The 21,265-nt window shown below is 36.2% G+C and overlaps 1 protein-coding gene across 9 annotated transcripts in view; it reads left to right on the top strand.

Moving 5' to 3' along the window:
* The window catches only part of ZMYM2 (zinc finger MYM-type containing 2), a 126,693-nt gene that overhangs the window by 85,101 nt on the left and 20,327 nt on the right, over positions 1–21,265 (top strand). For all 9 annotated transcript variants that reach the window (XM_050766725.1, XM_050766724.1, XM_050766723.1 and 6 more), the window contains 7 exons: positions 5,994–6,159; positions 6,839–6,873; positions 13,229–13,358; positions 14,046–14,161; positions 15,650–15,821; positions 17,597–17,722; positions 19,370–19,464. In XM_050766725.1, coding sequence (XP_050622682.1) covers positions 5,994–6,159; positions 6,839–6,873; positions 13,229–13,358; positions 14,046–14,161; positions 15,650–15,821; positions 17,597–17,722; positions 19,370–19,464 — 840 coding nt within the window. The remainder of the gene's footprint in view (positions 1–5,993; positions 6,160–6,838; positions 6,874–13,228; positions 13,359–14,045; positions 14,162–15,649; positions 15,822–17,596; positions 17,723–19,369; positions 19,465–21,265) is intronic.

The raw sequence follows: 21,265 nt of genomic DNA, 5'->3' as shown, positions 1-21,265 counted from the left end.
AAAAGAGGAAGATGCTTTCCAAGTTAAGAGCTGTGAAGTAATTTCCAAGTTGTTAAGAGCTGTGAAGTAATTGAGACTTAAGAGTTTTGATGTACTTTTAAAAAAGTTACTTCATTGCTTTACTGTTGCTTCTGTATGATGTAAACTTTAAAAATGAAGGCTCAAATTTTAGAAATACACAGAGGACTAACATACACTCTAAAATGTGTTTCTTTTAGTCTAAACCAATGTTTTGTTTATAGATATTAGTGTTTTTGAGAAATCCCTCAGAAAATGTTACTTCAGCGCCTTGGAATGCTTGATGTTAGTTCAGCACATACAAGTGCACTTTTATGCCCATTGTTTAGGAGGTTTTAGTTTTAAAATTTTCTTTTGGATAATCTCAATAAAGGCATTTAGTGAGTACAGATTTGGAAATCCCATTTTATTTTTATGTCTATTTGCATTGTTTATCTTATTGTTTAAGACAGAAATTGTTACTATGTGATGATGATTTCCCTGTCATTTTACTGTACAAATATCTGCCTAATTGTAAAATTATGAATATAAAATTTTAATGTGTAATAATCTTTCTTGGAGGATTTTTTGTTGTTGTTCACAGCACATACTGAATGTATTTCTCTATTCGGCTTCTTTCTTTGAATGAATGATCTCCCAGCTTTAAAAAATATTACTGGGGCTGGGCGCAGTGGCTTATGCTTGTACTCCTAGCACTTTGGGAGTATGAGGTGGGAGAATCAGTTGAGGCCAGAAGTTCAAGACCAGCCTGGGGAACATAGAGCACGTCTCTGCAAAAAAAATTAAAAATTAGTCAGGTGTGATGGCATGCCCCTATAGTCCCAGATACTCAGCAGGATGAGACAAGAGAATTGCTTGAGCCCAGGAGTTCGAGGCTGTGGTGAGCTATGATTACACCACTGCATTCAAGCCTAGGTGACAGAGCAAGACCCTGTCTCAAAAAGAAAAAAAAAGATTACTGAGAGCAGTGGCTCACGACTTTAGTCTCAGCCTTTTGGGAGGATGAAGTGAGGGGGTTGTTTGAAGTTGGGAGTGCTAGTCCAGCCTGGGCAATATAGCGAGACCCCAACTCTACAAAAAATAAAAAAATTAGCCAGGCATGGTGGTGCATGCCTGTAGTCCTGGCTCCTTGGGAGGCTGGAGTGGAAGGATCACTTGAGCTCAGGTTTTTGAGGTGGCAGTGAGCTCTGATCACACCACTGCACTCTGGCCTGGGAGACACAGTAAGACTTTGTCTCTAAATTAAAAAATATATATGTATATAGATAAGTTTGGGATTTGTTTCCCTCTTTGGGAAGCAAAGGTATGTTCTTTGGCAGAAGACCATGTTATTGTAGATGTTGCCATGTGTTCCACTTTGCTGCTTATTTTAAAAGATAGTTACGTCTATTTTCATTTATGCAGAATTTAGTGATGAGGATTTAACGAAGCAGTGCTTTTCAGAATATACAAGAAATACATTAGTCAAATATCAAGTTACAATCATCTAGTTATGTTTAATGTCAGTATTCTGTACCTTAAATACATTATATATTCCTGCCTTATTTTAAACAGATTTTTGTATAATATACGTAATAACTTATTATATATTATACTAATCTGAGGAATAAAGGTAAGACTATTTTTGTTACATGGTAGAAATTTATAAAGCAAGTAGCAATGCTGATTTTTCTATACAATCAATATGCACCACAATCTTTGAAATGTGAAGAGTTGTGTCTCTTCATTCATCCTTGGTTTTTCTGCATGCAGCCATTGTTGTAATCAAATGGTAACTTTACTCTCTGTGCTTTCTACTTGAGTCAGATTGTATTTTCTTATACCCTCCATGCATCCCTTCTATTCACTGTTGCCATGATATCATCTTGAAAATGTGGTAAACTAATTATGGGGTCCTCCCCCTTTTATGACTTATCTTTTTTTATTTAAATACTCACAAGTTTATATATTAGCGCATTAAAACCTATGACCCTTACAAATCATTCTGGCTTATCAGAAAAATAAGCTTCAAGCCAAAGGAAAAAAGAGTGCTTCATCACAGAAACTTAAAAATCAACAGCTAGCCAATCTGGCTGTTATTTCATGTTTAGCCATGAACATTTCTTAAATGGTCATGCACACACATTGTATTTTTATCTTCTCTTATCTTTGCATTTTAGATTGAGAGACTACTACCTATAGTATAAATAACTTCTACATTTTTATTTATTTAAATTTAGTTTTATGCTTTAAAAATTTTTTTACTTGACAAGTCACTGAATGAGCTGTGTTTTCTGGTTTATATCATGGTTTGCTTCTAGATTTAAAATAGAGATTTATTAAATCCTGTCTCTTCTAAACTGGAATAAGAAACGTGTGACATCATGCAACCAAAAGATGCTGAAAATACAACTAATGTATTTTTCTTCTCCCAGATACCTTTTTAGAAAGAAGTAGATTTTACTTTTCCTCAGGTAAATGTTTCCGGGCAGATTGAAAAACCAGATAGTTCTTTTGATCTGTGTAAGTTTAAAAGTTTTTAAGAAAAAGGATTTAGTATTGCAATGCAATAATAGCTAGAAGGTGTTTGATAAATTGGTAAAGATAATATTTCAAAAGGTCCACTGTTTCTCAAGGCTATGTCTATTAAGACCTAAGCTTTTCTTAAACCATATTACTTCCGATTGCACAGGTTTTTAACACAGATTTTGATTTGTTTTCCAAACAAGTAGCAAACGGTGGCAATATTAAATTCTTAATACAAATGCCCTCTAATAGTCTTAACAGTATGATTGATGGGCTTTAAATTAATAATACTAGACTTCTATAATTTTTCTTTATAAACTGCTATATCCATTTTTTAAAATTGTTTTTGAAATTAATTTTAGGAAAAGAATATTTAATATTCGAATATTGCTTTAAATGTATCTTTTTGGTCACCAGACAATTCCTATGCTTTGCGTAGTACCCAGTCACCTTTTATCACTGCATTCTTTTTTTTTGTAGTGAATCACTCTACTGTGCTCAGAAAGCTGTATTGAGAAGTCATAAAGGATTTCTGTTTAAAATGTCTGTAAAATACCCCTATCTTTTTCATATTTATGGTTCTCCCCTGGAAAATTAGGTTTGTTTGGTGAAATAGGGAACAAATAGATAGGAAAGTTTAAAAAGATGTATATATCAACGAAAAATGAAAAGTTGAAACTATCCAAGAAGTGAAAGGGACTGGGTCAGGATAGGCTGAATGACCTTTTGCCAGTTATTGAAAATGAAATTTCTGTTTAGTGATAGATTGGATTAAGGTTTTTGAATCAGGGTTTAGTACCTGGCTGTTACTTAGATTTGTTTGAACCTGTGATTTTTTTTTTTTTCTCCTCCTCCTTAGTTTGCTATTCTTGATTTCACAATGACAAGAAAACCACAAAATAGATGATGCAGTATTTTTAAAACCAGAGACTTATGTCCCATTTATTTCATTTTTAATGGTGTCTTAGTAGTTATTTTTTGCAAATGGCTAGGGAATGCATCTTGGAGTGGAGTTGTGTTGGTGTTGGTAAGGAATGATGATCATTAATGATCTTTTTAAATTGGCCATCATATTTTAACTGAATTCCATACGTTTTACTAGGAGTTTGCATAAGTAGATGTAAAAGAAACAAAAGTTCACAACCTCCAAAATTTTGATTGTGGCATTAAACTTGGAATTATTAGTATTGAGTTCTCACTTACTATTTTTTCGGGCTGAAAAAATACATGCCTATTTTGTTTACATTTGTAAATTGGTGTTCATCTTGCCCCTTTTTTCTTTGGGTAGAGGGAAATTATCTAAATTTGTTTTGAACCTTTAAAAGAAGAAGGGAGCTTCAAGTATTGGTTCTATAAAAACCAAGTGTCAAATTGTAGAACGATGAAGTGATTCCATTGTTCAAATTCTTTAGGTGGAATGTGTTTGATTTTATGCCGTTGACCTTCCAAATTATTGTATAAATGGCAGTACTACTCCTAAGAGTCAGCATAGTACGTGTAATGATTTGAATTAATACAGATTTCTATTTTAAAGGTCAAATCGAGAATCTTATAGCATTTTATTTGTATTGTGTTAGGATATTTATTCTCTAGTCATTTATAGTAACTCATTTTGTCTTTATTGCTTAGTGTACAGGATAAAGCCTGGGTTTTGACTTGGTTGTCTGCTTTTTGAATCCCATCTCTGCATTTTTAATATTTGATCTTAGTTATTTAATCTTTTTAGATCTTAGTTTGCAGTACGCATTTTGCGGGGCTGTTGTGAAGATTTATAGAGAGAAGATACAACGGGTTTGGCTCTTATTTCAGGTTCTCAGTGAACAATGTAGTCAGGCTGTAACTCTACTTTCGGTTCTTGCGCTGTTCAGAATCAATGAATAAAGTATTAAGCTTCCATTTCCTTCCTTATGCTTTGTCTCTTTTTTTGAGCATAAATTATAAAAAGGGAAAAAGAAACTGAAAGAAAGAAAAGAAACCCTGGAACAATTCTATGGTTATTTTGAAGAACAGTCTCGCTGGTGAGAAGTTAACAAAGGGTCTTTTTTATTATTGAGTGAAAATATGATCTTGGTTGATATTAAGTGCTGCTGTTAGTGAGATGATCATATAATACCATCAGCAGTATAAAATTTGTATTCACAAGTTTTTGGACAAGAGTCGTGATATTGGCATCACTTAGTAGTCATAATTTGTACTATAAATCTTCATTCACTTAACATTTATTCAGCAGGAGAAATACCTGACCTGGAGAAAAAAAAAGAGCCTGTGTTCTAACCTTGGGGTATGTTTGTTATGTAAGACCTGTTTGTCAACATAGTCATTTGTTAATATTCCTGACCAGGAATTTTGACGTGGCATTTGTAGAATTCCTGTTGAAATTGTAACGTGAGAAATTTCAAAATCCACAGTGTAAAACTCTAGATTAGAGTAATAAAGGAAAAGCTGTAGCCACAATTATTATGAACTGCAAAATACTTAACAGTTATTACTTTGTCAAAATTTCAAAGCTGGTAAGCCAAAGGGTAATTGAAAAAAATAATAGTAGTTCATTTCTAGACCAGAAACTTAAATTATGAAAAGAACTGTATTTGAAATTATATCATTTTTCTGTATTTGAAGATATATCGTTTATATTTTCTTCACACTCATTAGTCAAGATGTTAAGAAATAGTGAAAATGGGCAAAATCTAGGGAAATTAAGATCCTAAAAAACAAAAATCTGTCTCAAGATTATTGATTCACCAAAATAAAGTACATTCTTTGAATTTTAATTTGTTTTTCTTGTATCATTTTTTGGTATTGCAAGTTAAGTTGTGGACCCATTGGGCTGATTGTTTTCCTAGATGTGGGTCAAATCGCTTGTCTTATTGATATTACTGGTTTTCAGAACATTTAAACATTGAGTGTTTAAAAACATGAACTCAAAGTTCTTGTTACTAAAATTAAATACATTTATTTATTAAAGCTTTTCAAATTTATATTAAACTGTTGAAAAACTGAAATAGTTCAAGTTAACATCCATAAATTTCCCATCATAAGAGCTTGCCTCAAAATTGCCTTTGCCTTGTACAACAAACCTGGGAAATCCGTTCATTACTCGTAAATGTTCAATATAATGGTAGGAGACGATTCTACCAGTATATTATATGGCCCTCAAAAGTATTTAAAGACATTAAAATACATTGGTTTGGTCTACCAATATGTATTTAGTTATCCTACCTTTGTGATGCTGGTCTTTGGCTCCTGGTAAGTATAGGATGGAACTTTGTCAATTGAGAAATTGCTTCTTTTTTTTTTTTTTTTTCCACTTTTACTTATTGTACATTTTACTGTTTATAAATGATTTATATTATAGTTCTATTTTTCTTTATCACTCACGGTTTTATCACATTTGGCAATAATCACTGATAAACTTCTGGAAATCTTCAAAAATAATTTGCAATGTCTGAAACCTTCCTTTTTAAATTAAGGCTGCAAGGTGTGACTGTTGTAAATCTCAAGGAACTCTTAAAGAGCGAGTTCAGTGGCGTGGGGAAATGAAACATTTCTGTGATCAACATTGCTTACTGCGTTTCTACTGTCAACAAAATGAGCCCAACATGACAACTCAGAAAGGACCTGAAAACTTGCATTATGGTATGTAATAATTTAGGTGATAACTTGAAAACCCTGTAAATCAGTCTTTACGTAGTTCTGAATCCAAAACACTGATAATGAATAGTTGATTTTGGAGATAGCTTAACAGCAACTTAAATTCCGTAGATTCTCTGGGTTGAAGCACCCTTGTATATTGTTTTTATAAATGTATTGCTTTTTGTTTTATTGTCTTTTTGAAATTTCATGCTAATTGAGAAAACAAGGTGTAGTTGAGAGTGAGGAGAAGCTAAACAGCGTTATAACACAAATTTTAAAAAGAATAGACATCTACCTATCATGTATCATCTACAATTTTAAATGCAAATTATTTTTAGCAAATCGAATTGCTAGGGAGTAGGTTGGGAGGAACAACAAAAACCCTTTAGAAGCTGTAATTTTAAAAAATATATATATATCTTTTAAGATATAAATGTAAGAATATATAATAATATTTCCCCAAAAGCAGTGTATACTTTCAGAGGGGGCAAAAGGAAAAAAGGATTAATTTATTTACCTGTATATTTCTATACTTTATACAAATTTGAAATTCTTCCCTTAAAATGTCTAAAATATTTTCTTTAGTCACAGTTTAAATTAGTGAAATTTAATGAGAAATAGGGATTTAGAAAATTCTGAAGAAAGAGTATTTTTCTTATTTTAAATTTTTTATGTTTTTTAGATCAGGGTTGTCAGACGTCTCGAACCAAAATGACAGTAAGTATTGGTGAACTGGAGTGCTAAATTGTGATTTTTTTAATACGGGGTAAAAAATAATTAGGCCAATTTAATGTGATCATAACGGTAATTATTATTATTATTATTTTTTTGCTTAACTGAGACAGTGGAGTATTCAGCTGAATTGTATTAATACCAGAGACTGTCATACATGCCAAGGAATATAAAGGAGAGTTAATTATAGCCTCTCCTCACAGTGGGACAATAGACATAAGTGATATTTGAGTTGACGGATGTTTCCATAATAGATGCATCTTTAAGACAATGGCAATAGTATGTTTGAAATGACTGTATTTGTTCTGAAAGATACGAATAAGCTGACTGTAAACAGTTGAGTAGAAGATAGCCAGATAGGCATGAAAAATAGGAGAATAATAACGTGCTAAGCACATGTGTATTTGGCAGAACTACTTACTAGAGCCAAGCTGGAAGGGGTCTTTGGTGGAATAATGGAAAATGAGGCTGAAGGAATAGGCTGAGGCAGATTAGTGATGGCTTTATGCATTTATCTTTCAAGTAGAGATCTGAAGATACATGTTGGTGGCTAGAATTTTTTGAGTTTAAAAATTTGGGAAATACGCAATGTGTCCTGGATTTTTTTTCCTCCTATTTATTTTTCTTTTGGTGTGATATATCAAATTCTACTTCTGTTAGCATTTTAAGAGTTTTGTAGGTTGATGTTGCTAATGACTACTAAAGATAAGAGGCAATGCTTTTGCCACTCCGGAGAGTGGTGGGGCACTGCCTGGCTTGGCATGCTGCATCTTACAGCTGTCACCAGCGGTGGATCCTGGTATTGCTCGCATCCTTACCCGAGCGAAGCTCTTCGGGAGTCATTTATCGGCAATGAAGTCTCTGGGCTAGTTCTTGTTGTGTTACAAAAGAACAGATCGGTGGTTCCAACGCCGACTACTCATTAGAATCACCTGGCAAATTTTCAAAACCTTCCAGTGCCTAGACTCCAACCCAGAAATTCTGTATTTTAAAAAAGTTCTGGCTGGGCACAGTGACTCATGCCTGTAATCCCTGCAACAAGGCAAGTGGATCACCTGAGGTCAGAAGTTCAAGACCAGCCTGGCCAACATAATGAAACTCCATCTCTACTAAAAATACAAAAAGTTAGCCAGGCGTGGTGGCGCGCACCTGTAATCCCAGCTACTCAGGAGGCTGAGGCAGGAGAATCGCTTGAATCCGGGAGGCAGAGGTTGCAATGAGCCAAGATTGTGCCACTGCACTCCAGCCTGGGTAATAAGAGTGAAACTCCATCTCCATTTAAAAAAAAAAAAAAAAGAAAAGTTCTTCAGGATTCTAATATGTAACCAGAAGTGAGAATCACTGATATAGATGAAAATTGTTATTTTTACATTTATTCTATTCAGTGTTTGTTTTTGATGTTAATAGTTGGACAGAATCCTAGAAAAGTAAGAATAGTTTTTCCTTGCTTTCTCTATCCATATGCCCCCTTATGGAAATAATAACATTTTAAAATCAGATAATTTTGGAAGTGTGTAAAGCATTCACTTGAATTATCTCATTTTAATACCAGAGACTTTCATCCATGCTGAGGGTATGAAAGATGACTATTCCCTATTATATACTTATATTTATAAGGCAACTCCTCAACCTTGTTTCAAAGGTGTGTGCTTTTGACCAGAAACCCTTTCTATTAGCATGATATTAAATATTTTTCTCCTCCTACAGGACTTGAACCGAACTGTATGGCGGAGGGTAGAGGAAGCGTTATTGATAGGGAAGGACTTGAACCGAACTGTATGGCGGAGGGTAGAGGAAGCGTTATTGATAGGGAAGGATAAGTAAGGCTGCCATTGCAGCTGTTGCCTTTTGTCGTATAAAGTCCTCTCCCATCTTTTCTTCTTTGTAAGCTTTTGGAATCTTCTAATTCTCCACCCATAAACTTCAAAGGATAGGAGCTTAGCTGTGTAATTTTGGGCAAGTTACTTCACTGTTCTTTGTGTAAGTTTATTTGAAAAATCAAGATGAATGTAGTACCTACCTCATGATGAATCCTAAACCATGGTAGAGCTGTTTTGTTCCAGACTTCATAGAGGCAGTATGTATAGTGAAGAACAGAAACTTTTGACATCAGGTGAATCTTACTTGAATCCTGATTTCAGAACTTTTAGCTCAGTGCCTCTTGCCAGATTGTATCACTTCTGAGTCTCAGTTTCCTCATAAGTAAAATGGGAGTGATAAAAAGTCCTACCTTTTGTGGTGGTAGGAGTGTGCAGTAAGATTTGGTGCTTTTCATAGTCCCTGGCATCTAGCAAATACTCAACAGATGGTGGCTTTTGTCATTATAATTTTTATTCTTTTGGGTCCTACTTCAGCATACACAAATAACTGGATCCTGTCTATTGACTAAAAAGTAAAAAACATTCGAAAAAACAAGTTTGGTTCAAGTGTAGATTTTCACCAAGTGGCATAGTTTATTGACATAAAGTAGTATTTGCAGAATGGCAGGAAGTGCAGCATCAAGCAATCCCAGGACGTCTATGACTTTAGATCCTCTCTTTTGGGATGTAGAGTATTTTCCAGTTCAGACCAAACTTTCCTAATGCCTGGTATGTAACAGATACTGTTTGCTAAGTTATTCTCTCCATTATACTATGGTGGAAATTGAGGCATAAGAGATCGAGTGACTTGCCTGAGGTCACACAGCGGTAGCTGTAAGTATAGTTGACCCTTGAACAACATGGATTTGAACTGCGTTTGTCCACTTCCACATGGCTTTTTTGTTTTTTTTCCTAACCAAACTTGGATGGAAAATAAAGGATTTGCAAGGCAAATTTGAGGGCAGACTTTTCATATGGGTGAGTTCTATAAAGGCTGACTGTGGGAGTTGTGTATGCACAGATTCTGGTATGAGGAGTGGGGTAGGGGCTTTGGCGGATGGTGGTGGTCCTAGAACCAATCCTCCACATATACTGAGAGAGAATTGTGCAGTCAGTCCTCATTCATGGATTTCAAATTTGCCTGCCCACCAAAATTTATTTGTAACCCCTAAATCAATACTTAAGGTGCTTTCACAGACATTTGTAGATGTGCAGAGTGGTGAGAAATTTGAGTTACCCAATGTACATGTTCCCAGTTGAAGTAGAACAAAGCAATGCTGTGCCTTTGTGTTTCAGCTCTCATTCTATAAACAAGTGTCCTTTTCTTAGTCTAATGAGTGTCAGGTTGTTTTGTTGTTTGCATTTTTGTGTTTTTTGTTGATGATTTTTATTGTTTAGAAGGGCCGGGAAGTGGTGTCTAGTGTCACTAAGAACAAGAAAGCTCTGATGTACCTTATGGAGAAAATACTGTTAGAAAAGTTTCATTTAGGCATGAAGTTATAATGTTCTTGGTGTAAGTTCAGTATTAATGAATCAACATAACCGTACATCTAGAAAAAGAAAGAGGAAATTTGCCAGTCTACCTGAGTGCTATAGTAACATCTCAATAGTTTGTGGTACAGCTAAGGAAAAGATAGAGTAATGACTAAATGTATGGATTCGTGAGATTATGACCTTTTTTTTTTTTTTTTTTTTTTTTTTTTTTTTTTTTTTAAAGCATACTGAACAGCTTTCAGCCCACCACAGGTTAATCGAGGTTAGGAAAATGTTAAACTCTTCTTGGCTATGTGAGAGCTAGCTGGCTTCCACATTTTAAGGCCATGTGGTATGAAACATGCTAAACTTGAAGTTGAGGTGAGTTCTGCAGATCAAGATACTATGGAAGAATACTTGCCAAGTGTTATACAGGGAAAAGGTTATATGGAAGAGCTAGTTTTCAGCACTAATGGGACTGGCTTGTTTTTACAAGGTCGTTGGGATATGAACCTGTGAAATGCCCTTGGCCTTAATTCATCCAAAGAGTATGCAAGCTTGTTATTGTATACCAATGCCAAGGGCACCTTTAAATGCAAACCCTTAATGATATACAGAGCTCAAAATTCTTGAGCACTTGCAGGGAAAAATCTGAAGTATGTATCATTTCCATTGGAGGTGGGACAAAAAAGCATGGATGATGCCCAGTATATTCTGGGATTGGTTTCACTGCTTCATCCTAGAAGTTAAACACTATCTTCAGGGTGAAAACTTAGCCTTCAAAGTTTGATTTGTGGGTAATGCCCCAGTTCATTGCTATGAAGAACTTGAAAGTGCCCACCCCAATGTAGGAGTTATTTTCATGCCCCCAAATACTGCGTCTCTTCTCCAGTCCCTCAGACGGCATTTTAAAGGCTTTCACGGTGCACCACATGAGGGAGCTTTGTAACAAGGCTTGTGAGGCTCTTGATGCCAACAAGGAAACCACCATGGATAGACTCCTGGAAGCAGTCACAATATGCATCTTCTTGATTATGGCCACACAACCTGGGGGCAGTATCAAGCAGGCTGTTGGTAACTGCTGGGAAAATGTTTGATCAAACTGAAAAGGTGTTACAGAAATTGTAAAGAACGATGTTAAAAACACAATGTGCATCACACAGCAAATGAGCATAGAAGGCTTTGGCAACATGAAGGAAGGTGATATCAGAATGGAATTCTGTCTTGGGAAAAATTGTCAATAAAACAGAAAAATGGCCCTATGCTTGAGCACAGTCTCAAGTTTAAGTACTACTGAGAACATGACTTGAGATGCAAAAGGATCTGAGGTTAAAAGCTAAGCTGCCAAGGCTGACACAATTTTTGGAGCCAGTTTGGGTAAGAAAATCACTGACACTGTCAACAAGGCACAAGAGCCAGTTATACAACCTCGGTTTTCATGGGACACACCAAGGTTGAGAGGTCAGACCACACAGTTCAGTGTCTCATCACACATCCTGCAGCTCCATCCACAGTGAAATTTTGTTAATGTTTGTTTTGTTTTTGCTTTGTTCTTGAAACAAAGTCTAACTCTGTCATCCAGGCTAGAGTGCAGTGGGATGATCTTGGCTCATTGCAACCTCCGCCTCCCAGGGTCAAGCGATTCTCTTGCCTCAGCCTCTAGAGTAGCTGGGACTAGAGGTGGGCACCACCATGTCTGGCTAGTTATTTATTTATTTATTTATATTTTTACTTTTTAGTAGAGATGGGGTTTCACCATGTTGGCCAGGCTGGTCTCAAACTCTTGACCTTAGGTGATCCGCCTGTCTCGGCCTCCCAAAGTTCTGGGATTACACATGTGAGCCAATGCACTCGGCCAGCTTTTGTAAAACTTTGACTGCTTGATTTTTGTTTATATTTTTTAGGACTTTATTTGCATAAAGGCACAGTAAACAGTATGTGTTGTTTATGTACACACATAAACACAGTGTTGTTTATGTGATCACTGTACAATATGTGTGTGGCGAACTGTACAGTGCATGTGCTGTGTGAGTGCTGTACAGTATGCGTGTGCTGTATTTGTACTGTGTTTGAGTTGATCTCAGTAGTGTATTACACAAAAATACTCTAATGAAATATTGTTTTATTATTAAAAAAATACTGTATGAAGTATCTTTAACAAAATTATGTATTGATCAGTTGATGAAAACATTGTGACCAGAGGCTCACAGGAACCTAATCTTGTATTTCCCATTGAAGCAGCAGTTCATTAGTCATTGTTTGGGGCAACTGTATAGAACACAACTATTCTGAATTATGTACCTACATTTTCTCCATATCAATAGGTGATGTGGAGAGTACCTTACCTTTACTCCCTTATGCTCTTATCTTCCACTTATTTCAGATTTTATTTATGTGGGGTTTTGTTTTGTTTGCAATGCAAATAATGCTACGGTGAACTTAGTGCGAAATGTCTGAGAGACTGCATCTGTAGAATAGGTTTCAGAAATTGTCATTGCTGGGTCACAGGAAATATACAACTTAAAGTTTGAGGATATCTTTGGTAATTGTTTTCGTTTTTCTTTTCAAATTTATAATCATATTTAATGCCATTTATCCAGCAGAGGAAGCTAGAGTATCAGAGAGCCATAATAACTGTAAGATCTTCTTTTTCTGAAATAAATTTAAAAGTGCCTAAGTGTTTTCATAGTTCAGGTTTGCAACCTTGATTTTGTACTTAAAAGTTAGATTGTCTTTTTTTTTTTTTTTTAATCATTCTAATGGTATCCTTTGAAGGTGATATAAATCTATAGAATGAATAATTGCTAGCACTTTGCTAGTAGTTAGGATAGATTCATATTGATCCTTATAGATTAAGAGTATGGTGAACATAGTGATAATAGCATAATTTGGTTATCCTCTTCTGCTTTTGTGTGTTCCCTTCTTAGTACTGAAAATCCTTCATTGACACCAGGAAGTACTGAAAATTAGACATAAAAGTAAAAGTGTTTCTCTTTGCTTCTCCATAGGGTTCAGCACCACCCCCTTCTCCAACACCTAACAAAGAGATGAAGAACAAAGCAGTTCTTTGCAAACCTTTAACAATGACAAAAGCTACTTACTGTAAACCTCACATGCAGACCAAATCTTGCCAGACAGGTAACTTAGGACAATGTGACTTACGTACTTCCCCATACCTTCATCTTTACATGCTTCTCTTGAATGGAACAGCCTCCAGGATAGATTCATTTGGTCAATTTGTCATTTTCTGTTGATTTTGCTTATCTAATTTTAGATATTACCTGGAGAATACAGCATCTCATTTTAAATCATTATGATCAATCTCTGATAAAGGCCTAGAATACAAATTATGTCAAAGTGAAAAAATACTTTATCAAAAATTTCCTCTTTCCCTGTGATTCGTAATGGTAACAATTCTGTTTCCTTCCTGTCAGAATGAGATGAAATTATTCAAACATGTATTTTTTATCAAATTCACAGTGTTATCTGTATTCTAATTATTTGATTAAATAAGCCTTTGGGGAGGTTGTTGAGGAGAGTATGGTAGGGTATCTGGAACTATATGGTGTTTTTAAAGGATGTTTTCTTTCTTAAAAAAAAATCCCTAAATTCTATTTGTATTTTCTGTAAGTTAGAACAGCTGCTGCTTTCTTTTAAGTTACCTAACTTGTAAAAACTGGGAATTTAGAGAAATTCTAAATTCTGAGGTAGTTAAATTTAACTACTGAGGTAGTTAAATTTTTCTTGATCAAATTATTTTAACATTAAACACCTGTATATAATTGTTAGTTAACGTTGCTCCTTAAATATGTTTTGTGTTTTTAGATGATACTTGGAAGACAGAATATGTTCCAGTGCCTATCCCTGTGCCTGTGTATATCCCAGTTCCTATGCACATGTACAGCCAGAATATTCCTGTTCCTACTACAGTTCCTGTTCCTGTAAGTCACATTTTCAGTTCTTTTTCATTTTGAGATTTAGCAGGCACAGTTGGGAAAACAATGTACAGTTGACCCTTGAACAACAAGAGTTGGGACTCCATGCATCCACATATGTGGATGATTTTTTTTTTTTTCCAATAAATATGGGCGGCCCTCTATATTGGCAGGTTCCACATCCGTGACCAAACACGGACTGAAAATACGGTATTCTGCCTGTAATCCCAGCACTTTGGAAGGCTAAGGTAGGCGTATCTTCAGCCCAGCAGTTCAAGACCAGCCTGGGCAGCATGGTGAAACCCCGTCACTACTAAAAATACAAAAAATTAGCCAGGCACAGTGGCGTGTACCTGTAGACCCAGCTACTTGGGAGGCTGAGGTAGGAAGATTGCTTGAGCTTGGGAGATGGAGGCTGCAGTGAGCCGTGATTGCACCACGGCACTGCAGCCTGCGCTACAGAGCAAGTCTTTGTCTCAAAAAAAAAAAAAAAATTATTTGAGGATGTGCAATCTGTATAGAAGGCTGACTGTAGGGGTGTGGGACTTGAGTCTGCGTAGACTTTGGTATCCATCCACAGGTGGTCCTGGAACCAATCCCCTAGAATTCTGAGGATAACTGTAGTTGCAGTTACTAGTTTAATGAAGCTAATAAAACCATCTTTACCTTTCTTCAACAGTTAACTTAGATTTGGTTGTATCTCTGTTGTCATGATTGATTGCTTTGTGTAAGTATGTATGTGTTCATCCTCACGAGTAACATTTTGCAGATGTCTGTGCCTGCTCTATGCATACTGAGTTTTATATTTGGGTTCATTTTCAAAAGAAGTATTTGTGGGCCATATGCTCACGCCTGTAATCCCAGCACTTTGGGAGGCCAACATGGGCAGATCACCTGAGGTCAGGAGTTCGAGACCAGCCTGGCCAACGTGGTGAAATCCTGTCTCTACCAAAAATACAAAATTAGTCGGGCGTGGTGGCGCACGCCTGTAATCCCAGCTACTGGGGAGGCTGAGGCAGGAGAATCACTTGAACCCAGGAAGCAGAGGTTGCAGTGAACTGAGATAGCGCCATTGCACTCCAGGCTGGGCAACAAGAGCGAAATTCTGTCTCCCAAAAAAAAAAAAAAGAAAAAGAAGTATTTGTGAAGTCATAAGGTTTAGAACTGAAACGTAGAATTTCATATAAAATATTATTTTATCCCAAATCACTTGCAGTACTTAGAACACTGCTGTGTCGGGGCTTGGCTGTTATAGTCCCCTGGGGGACAGAAATACTTCAAAAATTCTTTTTCTTTAATTTGTATTCCAAAAAGTAGATGTTTGTATTCTAGGCTTTCTTGTCACAGTTAACATCTTAGTTTTGTATGTGTTCTTTTCAAAGCTTTTATCCAGTGTGATGTGATAAAGTAGATCATGTGTCAGAGTAATTTTTAATTTGGAAAAATACCTTTTAATGTTTAGTAAACCTAACTCAAAATGATTTGGTTAATTAGGTGCCAGTTCCTGTGTTTCTGCCTGCTCCATTGGACAGCAGTGAGAAGATTCCTGCAGCAATTGAGGAGCTAAAAAGCAAGGTTTCTTCAGATCCTCTTGATACAGAGTTGCTTACAATGACGGATATGATGAGTGAAGACGAGGGGAAAACAGAGACTGCCAACATCAACAGTGAGCTACACTAGATTATACCTGGCGAATAAGTGTTACCATTGGTTATTTATAAGTATTGTTCCATTGGTTATTTATGAATATTGTTACCATTGGTTATTTATAAGTATTGTTACAGTACTTTCCAGGGCATATAATTTTGTTTCAGTTTATGTGGGGGTGAGGAGAGCATTGTAACAAATATATTTTATATTAAGAGATCTACACTGTATTTAGCCAGGTGCCCTCGGACACATATCCGAAGCAGGAATTTGGTCTTTGGTTTCTGTTTTAAGCAGGATTTGACTTGTAAAATCCACTCAGAGTTCCTCTTGTTAATGGAGTGGTACAGATACAGAACTATAATAACTTGTAGTAGACTCTAATAGTGATCAGAACTCTTCTTTTGTAGTAGTTATCCCTAGTTTTTTGATTTTTTTGAGATGGACTCTTGCTCTGTTGCCCAGGGTGGAGTGCAGTAGCACGATCCTGGCTCACTGAGATCTCTGCCTCCTGGGTTCAAGCTATTCTTCTGCCTCAGCCTCCTGAGTAGCTGGAATTAACAGGCACGTGCCACCACGCCCAGCTAATTTTGATATTTTTAGTAGAGACAGGGCTTCACCATGTTGGCCAGGCTGATCTCAAACTCCTGACCTCAGGTGATCTGCCTGCCTCCCAAAGTGCTGGGATTACAGGTGTGAGCTACCACACCCAGCACCTAGATTTCTTTTATTGCTTATACTAATAAAATAATTTGCATTACCTACACCAGAGTTTATCTTAACCTCTGTTAGGGTAGTGCTTGCGCTACATGGTATATAACATGATGAGTGTGTTGTGGATGGTTCTAAGTCACTTAGAATATTTATTTTCCACCCTTAACCCTCTCTTGATACCCAGAGTCCTATTTCAACCTTGAGCTAATTCTTACCCTACCCTAGAGAACAATCAAAATACTATAATTTTCTCTGGATTTAATAATGAGACAGTGTTTTTGAAGCACTGTGGTAAGAAGTTGTGAAATTAGTTTAGTGGGTTGCAACCAGTGTTTTTGTTTAACAAAAGAAAAACTAAGTGGAGCAGGGTAAAAAAAAATGACAATGTGAATCCCTTCTAGAAGGGTAAGTATTATTTTGTGAAACCAGTGTGTATACAGATGGCTTTCTGTTCCTTGCCATCACCTTGCAGTATGTGCTGGATAAAATGCATTTCTTACCATGATTATAACACAAAAACACTTGAAAGCAATTGATCGAACCATTAAAAGGCAGTTGTTAATAAGCATATATTGAACGACTTGAGAAACCTAGGTCAAAATTCAAAGAGTATTGAAAACTACAGTTGTCTACCCTGATTAGTTTGTTTTTGACAAAAAGTTGCTTTTAGAAATACTTTACTTGTTGAAGTTGTTTTACTATCAAAGCGTACCTATTAGCTTTTGAAGGGAGTCTTCCTATAAAATTTATAGGATTGAAAGTTTTCGTGTGCTTGTGACTAATTATAATTATGAGGTTTATAGTGGTTTACATTTTGAGATAGTTATATATATAATATGCCCTTTTGTGACATTAAACATATTTTTTTATATTGCATTTAAAATTAAATGACTTGCTTTTGCAGATTAAATAACGTATTTTTTTATATTGCATTTAAAATTAAGTGACTTGCTTTTGCAGATTAAATAACGTATTTTTTTATATTGCATTTAAAATTAAGTGACTTGCTTTTGCAGATTAAATACAGACACCGCTGGGGTTCTCTGTTTGATTCCTAATGACAGTGTGGATTGATTTCAGGTGTAATTATTGAAACAGATATAATTGGTTCAGATCTTTTGAAGAACTCTGACCCAGAGACACAGTCCAGCATGCCTGATGTACCATATGAACCAGATTTGGATATCGAAATAGATTTTCCCAGAGGTACTCAAAACCTTTATGACTATGGAATTGAGTTATGGAGTCAACTGTGGTTATGATAATTTACCATTTGATGTTTGTGTCATTGCCTTTTAGCAGTGTTCATATTTTTGTTGTTGTTATTTTTTTAAACTCACCTTAACAGTTAACTTCATATTTTTTTTTAACTGTTTTTTATTTTTATTTTTATTTTTTTAAAAACCCACCTTAACAGTTAACTTCTGGAATGAGATCACTTGAGCCCAGGAGTTTAAGACCAACCTGGGCAATGTGGCGAAATGCCGTCTCTACTAAAAAATATAAAAATTAGCCAGGATGGTGGTGCATGCCTGTAATCCCAGCTACTTGGGAGGCTAAGGCAGGAGGACTGCTTGAGTCCAGGAAGTAGAGGTTGCAGCGAGCCGAGATTGTGCTACTGCACTCCAGAGTGAGGCCCTGTCTCAAAAAAAAAAAAAAAACCTCTAGAAGTAATTCATTATAGAAAGTTTAAAGAAGTGTTTGTGTCCTTTTTAATTTAAAAAAATTGTTAGCATCTAGGTGCGGTGGCTTATGCCTGTAATGCCAGCACTTTGGGAGGCCGAGGTGGGTGGATCACCTGAGGTCAGGAGTTTGAGACCAGCCTGGCCAATGTGGTGAAACCCCGTCTCTTCTGAAAATAGAAAAATTAGCTGAGCGTGGTGGTGGGCACCTGTAATCCCAGCTACTTGGGAGGCTGAGGCAGAATTGCTTGAACCTGGGAGGTGGAGGCTGCAGTGAGCCAAGACTGCGCCGTTGCACTCCAACCAGGGCAACAAGAGCAAAACTCTGTCTCAAAAAAAGTATATATATAAAATATATATATATTTTGTATATATATGTAGCATTTTTTTAAGATTCCCTTTGAAAATTAAGTTTACCTTCAAAGGAAAAATTATTTTCAAGTCTTTTGTAAAATAAGCATGTCACTTTTCATTATTTTCTTCTTTTTTTTTTGAGACGGAGTCTCGCTCTATCGCCCAGGCTGGAGTGCAGTGGCGCGATATCAGCTCACTGCAAGCTCTGCCTCCCGGGCTCACACCATTCTCCTGCCTCAGCCTCCCGAGTAGCTGGGACTACAGGCACCCGCCACCATGCCTGGCTAATTTTTTGTATTTTTAGTAGAGACGGGGTTTCACCGTGTTAGCCAGGATGGTCTCGATCTCCTGACCTTGTGATCCGCCCACCTCAGCCTCCCTAAATGCTGGGATTACAGGCGTGAGCCACCACACCTGGCCTCATTATTTTCTTAATCCATGGATGGCTAATGAGCACCCTGAGTAGAATGTAAAACGTTAGTTTTTGTAAAAAACATTTAATAGATTGAATCAGATTTGTACCGATACTATTTAGATCTTATAATTGGATTCCAGACTGTAGTAATTTTTCTGATATCATACATTTTCATGAAAATTCTGTGTTGATATTCATTTTATATGTTTTTAGGAGTTTGAACAGGGTTTGTCAGAACTTACACACCACGTTAGATACAATGAGTCATTTACTCCCCAGCCCAGCCCAGATTGTCCCCATGTACGAATGCTGGTTTACATCCTGTGGTTATTTGTTGGCTGTGTTTATGTAACATCACCCTGTGCTATTTCATTTAAAATAAAGTTCTGATTTGGTTGTCAGCTGCTGAGGAGCTTGATATGGAAAATGAATTTTTATTACCACCTGTTTTTGGTGAAGAATATGAGGAACAGCCCAGACCTCGATCTAAAAAAAAGGTACATTCACTTAATAGCCTATATAACAATATCTCTCTATAGGCAAACAGGGATACAGTGGTCTTTTAGTGTGCCTGAGAATATGGGAACACACTTTGTTTTCTAGGCTGGAAAATAATTTAAGAGGTAACCTATTTTTAAGTAATAAAAATATCTCAGATTTAGTTGATACCTCAACTAAACTTTCTTGATGCAGGGTCAAAATAGAAAACAGTTGCTAAAGTAGTAAGTTCAATTCTTTCACAAAAATTTAGACTGTTTTCTAGGGAGCTGTTTTTTTCCATCATTATTTCTGATGAGATTATCAGCGGGGTTGAAGTATACAGTTTATTATTTCTGGTATCTTTTAGGCATACACACATAGAAAGACATGCTGGACAGTTTGATCGTTCAGTGGACCAAATCTACATGCGTTAACAACTGTAATTGTTATGGTATTCTGCCAACTTTCTGTGTTTCTGACTTCCAACATAAAGCAGGTTTTAAAAATACCTTAAGAATGATAGCTTTCACAAATTGTCTCCAAAAGAAAGAAAAAAAAAAACTGAAAAGGGAGAGAATACTTGCAGTAGAATGAAGGCGGACTTCTCGTTGACACCAGACACAACAATTAACTCAAAATGAGCCATATACCTAAATGTAAGAGCTAAAAACATAAAACTCTTAGAAGGAAACATAGGCCTAAATCTTAATGGCCTTATGTTAGGCAGTTTCTTTGGTAAGATACCGAAAGCACAGGGAAGAAAAGGAAAAATAAATAAATAAACTGGACTGCATCAAAATTAAAAACTTTTGCATTGCGAACAATGCCATCAGGAAAGTGAAAAGGGGGCCAGGCACAGTGGCACCTGTAATCCCAGCACTTTGGAAGGCTGCGGCGGGAAGATTGCTGGAGCCCAGGAGTTTGAGACCAGCCTGGGCAACATAGTGAGACTTCTAAAAATTAGCCAGGCATGGTACCACGTGTCTGCAGTCCCAGCTACTCAGGAGGAGGATCCAGGCTGCAGTGAGCTATGATCGTGCCATTGCACTCCAGCTTGGGCAACAGAGCAAGACCTCACCTCAAAACAGAACTCTAGCATGGATACTTACCTGGCAGGGGAGATACCGTGATTACAAAACTCTAGCATGGATGACAGAGCAAGGCCCTGTCTTAAAAAACAAAAATAAAACAATAAAATAAAAAGTGAAAAGTAGTTAAGTGTCACTCTCTATAAGGTAGAGTTGTTGAAAAGTTCTTCAGTTTCTCTCTTACAGTAATATTTAGAATATCAGTTTATTAATTGTCTTATATTTATTTTCTCATCATTGGTGACTCTCACCACAGAATTTAATATGATTTTGTTGCACAAACTGATTTATGTGGAAACATCACATTTCCTGAAATATTGACTAACTGTTGTCAGATTCAGGAATACCAGTCAGTTCAAAGCAAATACCTGTATTTCATTTTCTTCTTCTCTAATTTCATGACAGATTAAACAAATAACTATATTTTTATTACAGATTAAAGAAGTAACTATATTTGTAATTACAGATGATCCTTGTACAATGCAGTGGTTGGGCTCTGATCCCCCCTGCACAGTCACAAATTTGTGTGTAAGTTATGACTCCCTAAAAAGTTAAGTCCTAGTAGCCTACTCTTCACTGAGCGCCCCCTGCACAGTCAGAAATTCATGTGTTACTTTTGACTCCCTAAAAAGTTAACTACTAGTAGCCAACTGTTGACTGGAAGCCTTGCTGATAACAGTTGATTAACGCACATTTTATATGTTACATACTGTATTTTTATAATAAAGTT

This window comes from Macaca thibetana, chromosome 17 (assembly GCF_024542745.1).
Source record: "Macaca thibetana thibetana isolate TM-01 chromosome 17, ASM2454274v1, whole genome shotgun sequence".
Taxonomy (NCBI): domain Eukaryota; kingdom Metazoa; phylum Chordata; class Mammalia; order Primates; family Cercopithecidae; genus Macaca; species Macaca thibetana.
This window is presented reverse-complemented; position numbering and strand designations above follow the sequence as displayed.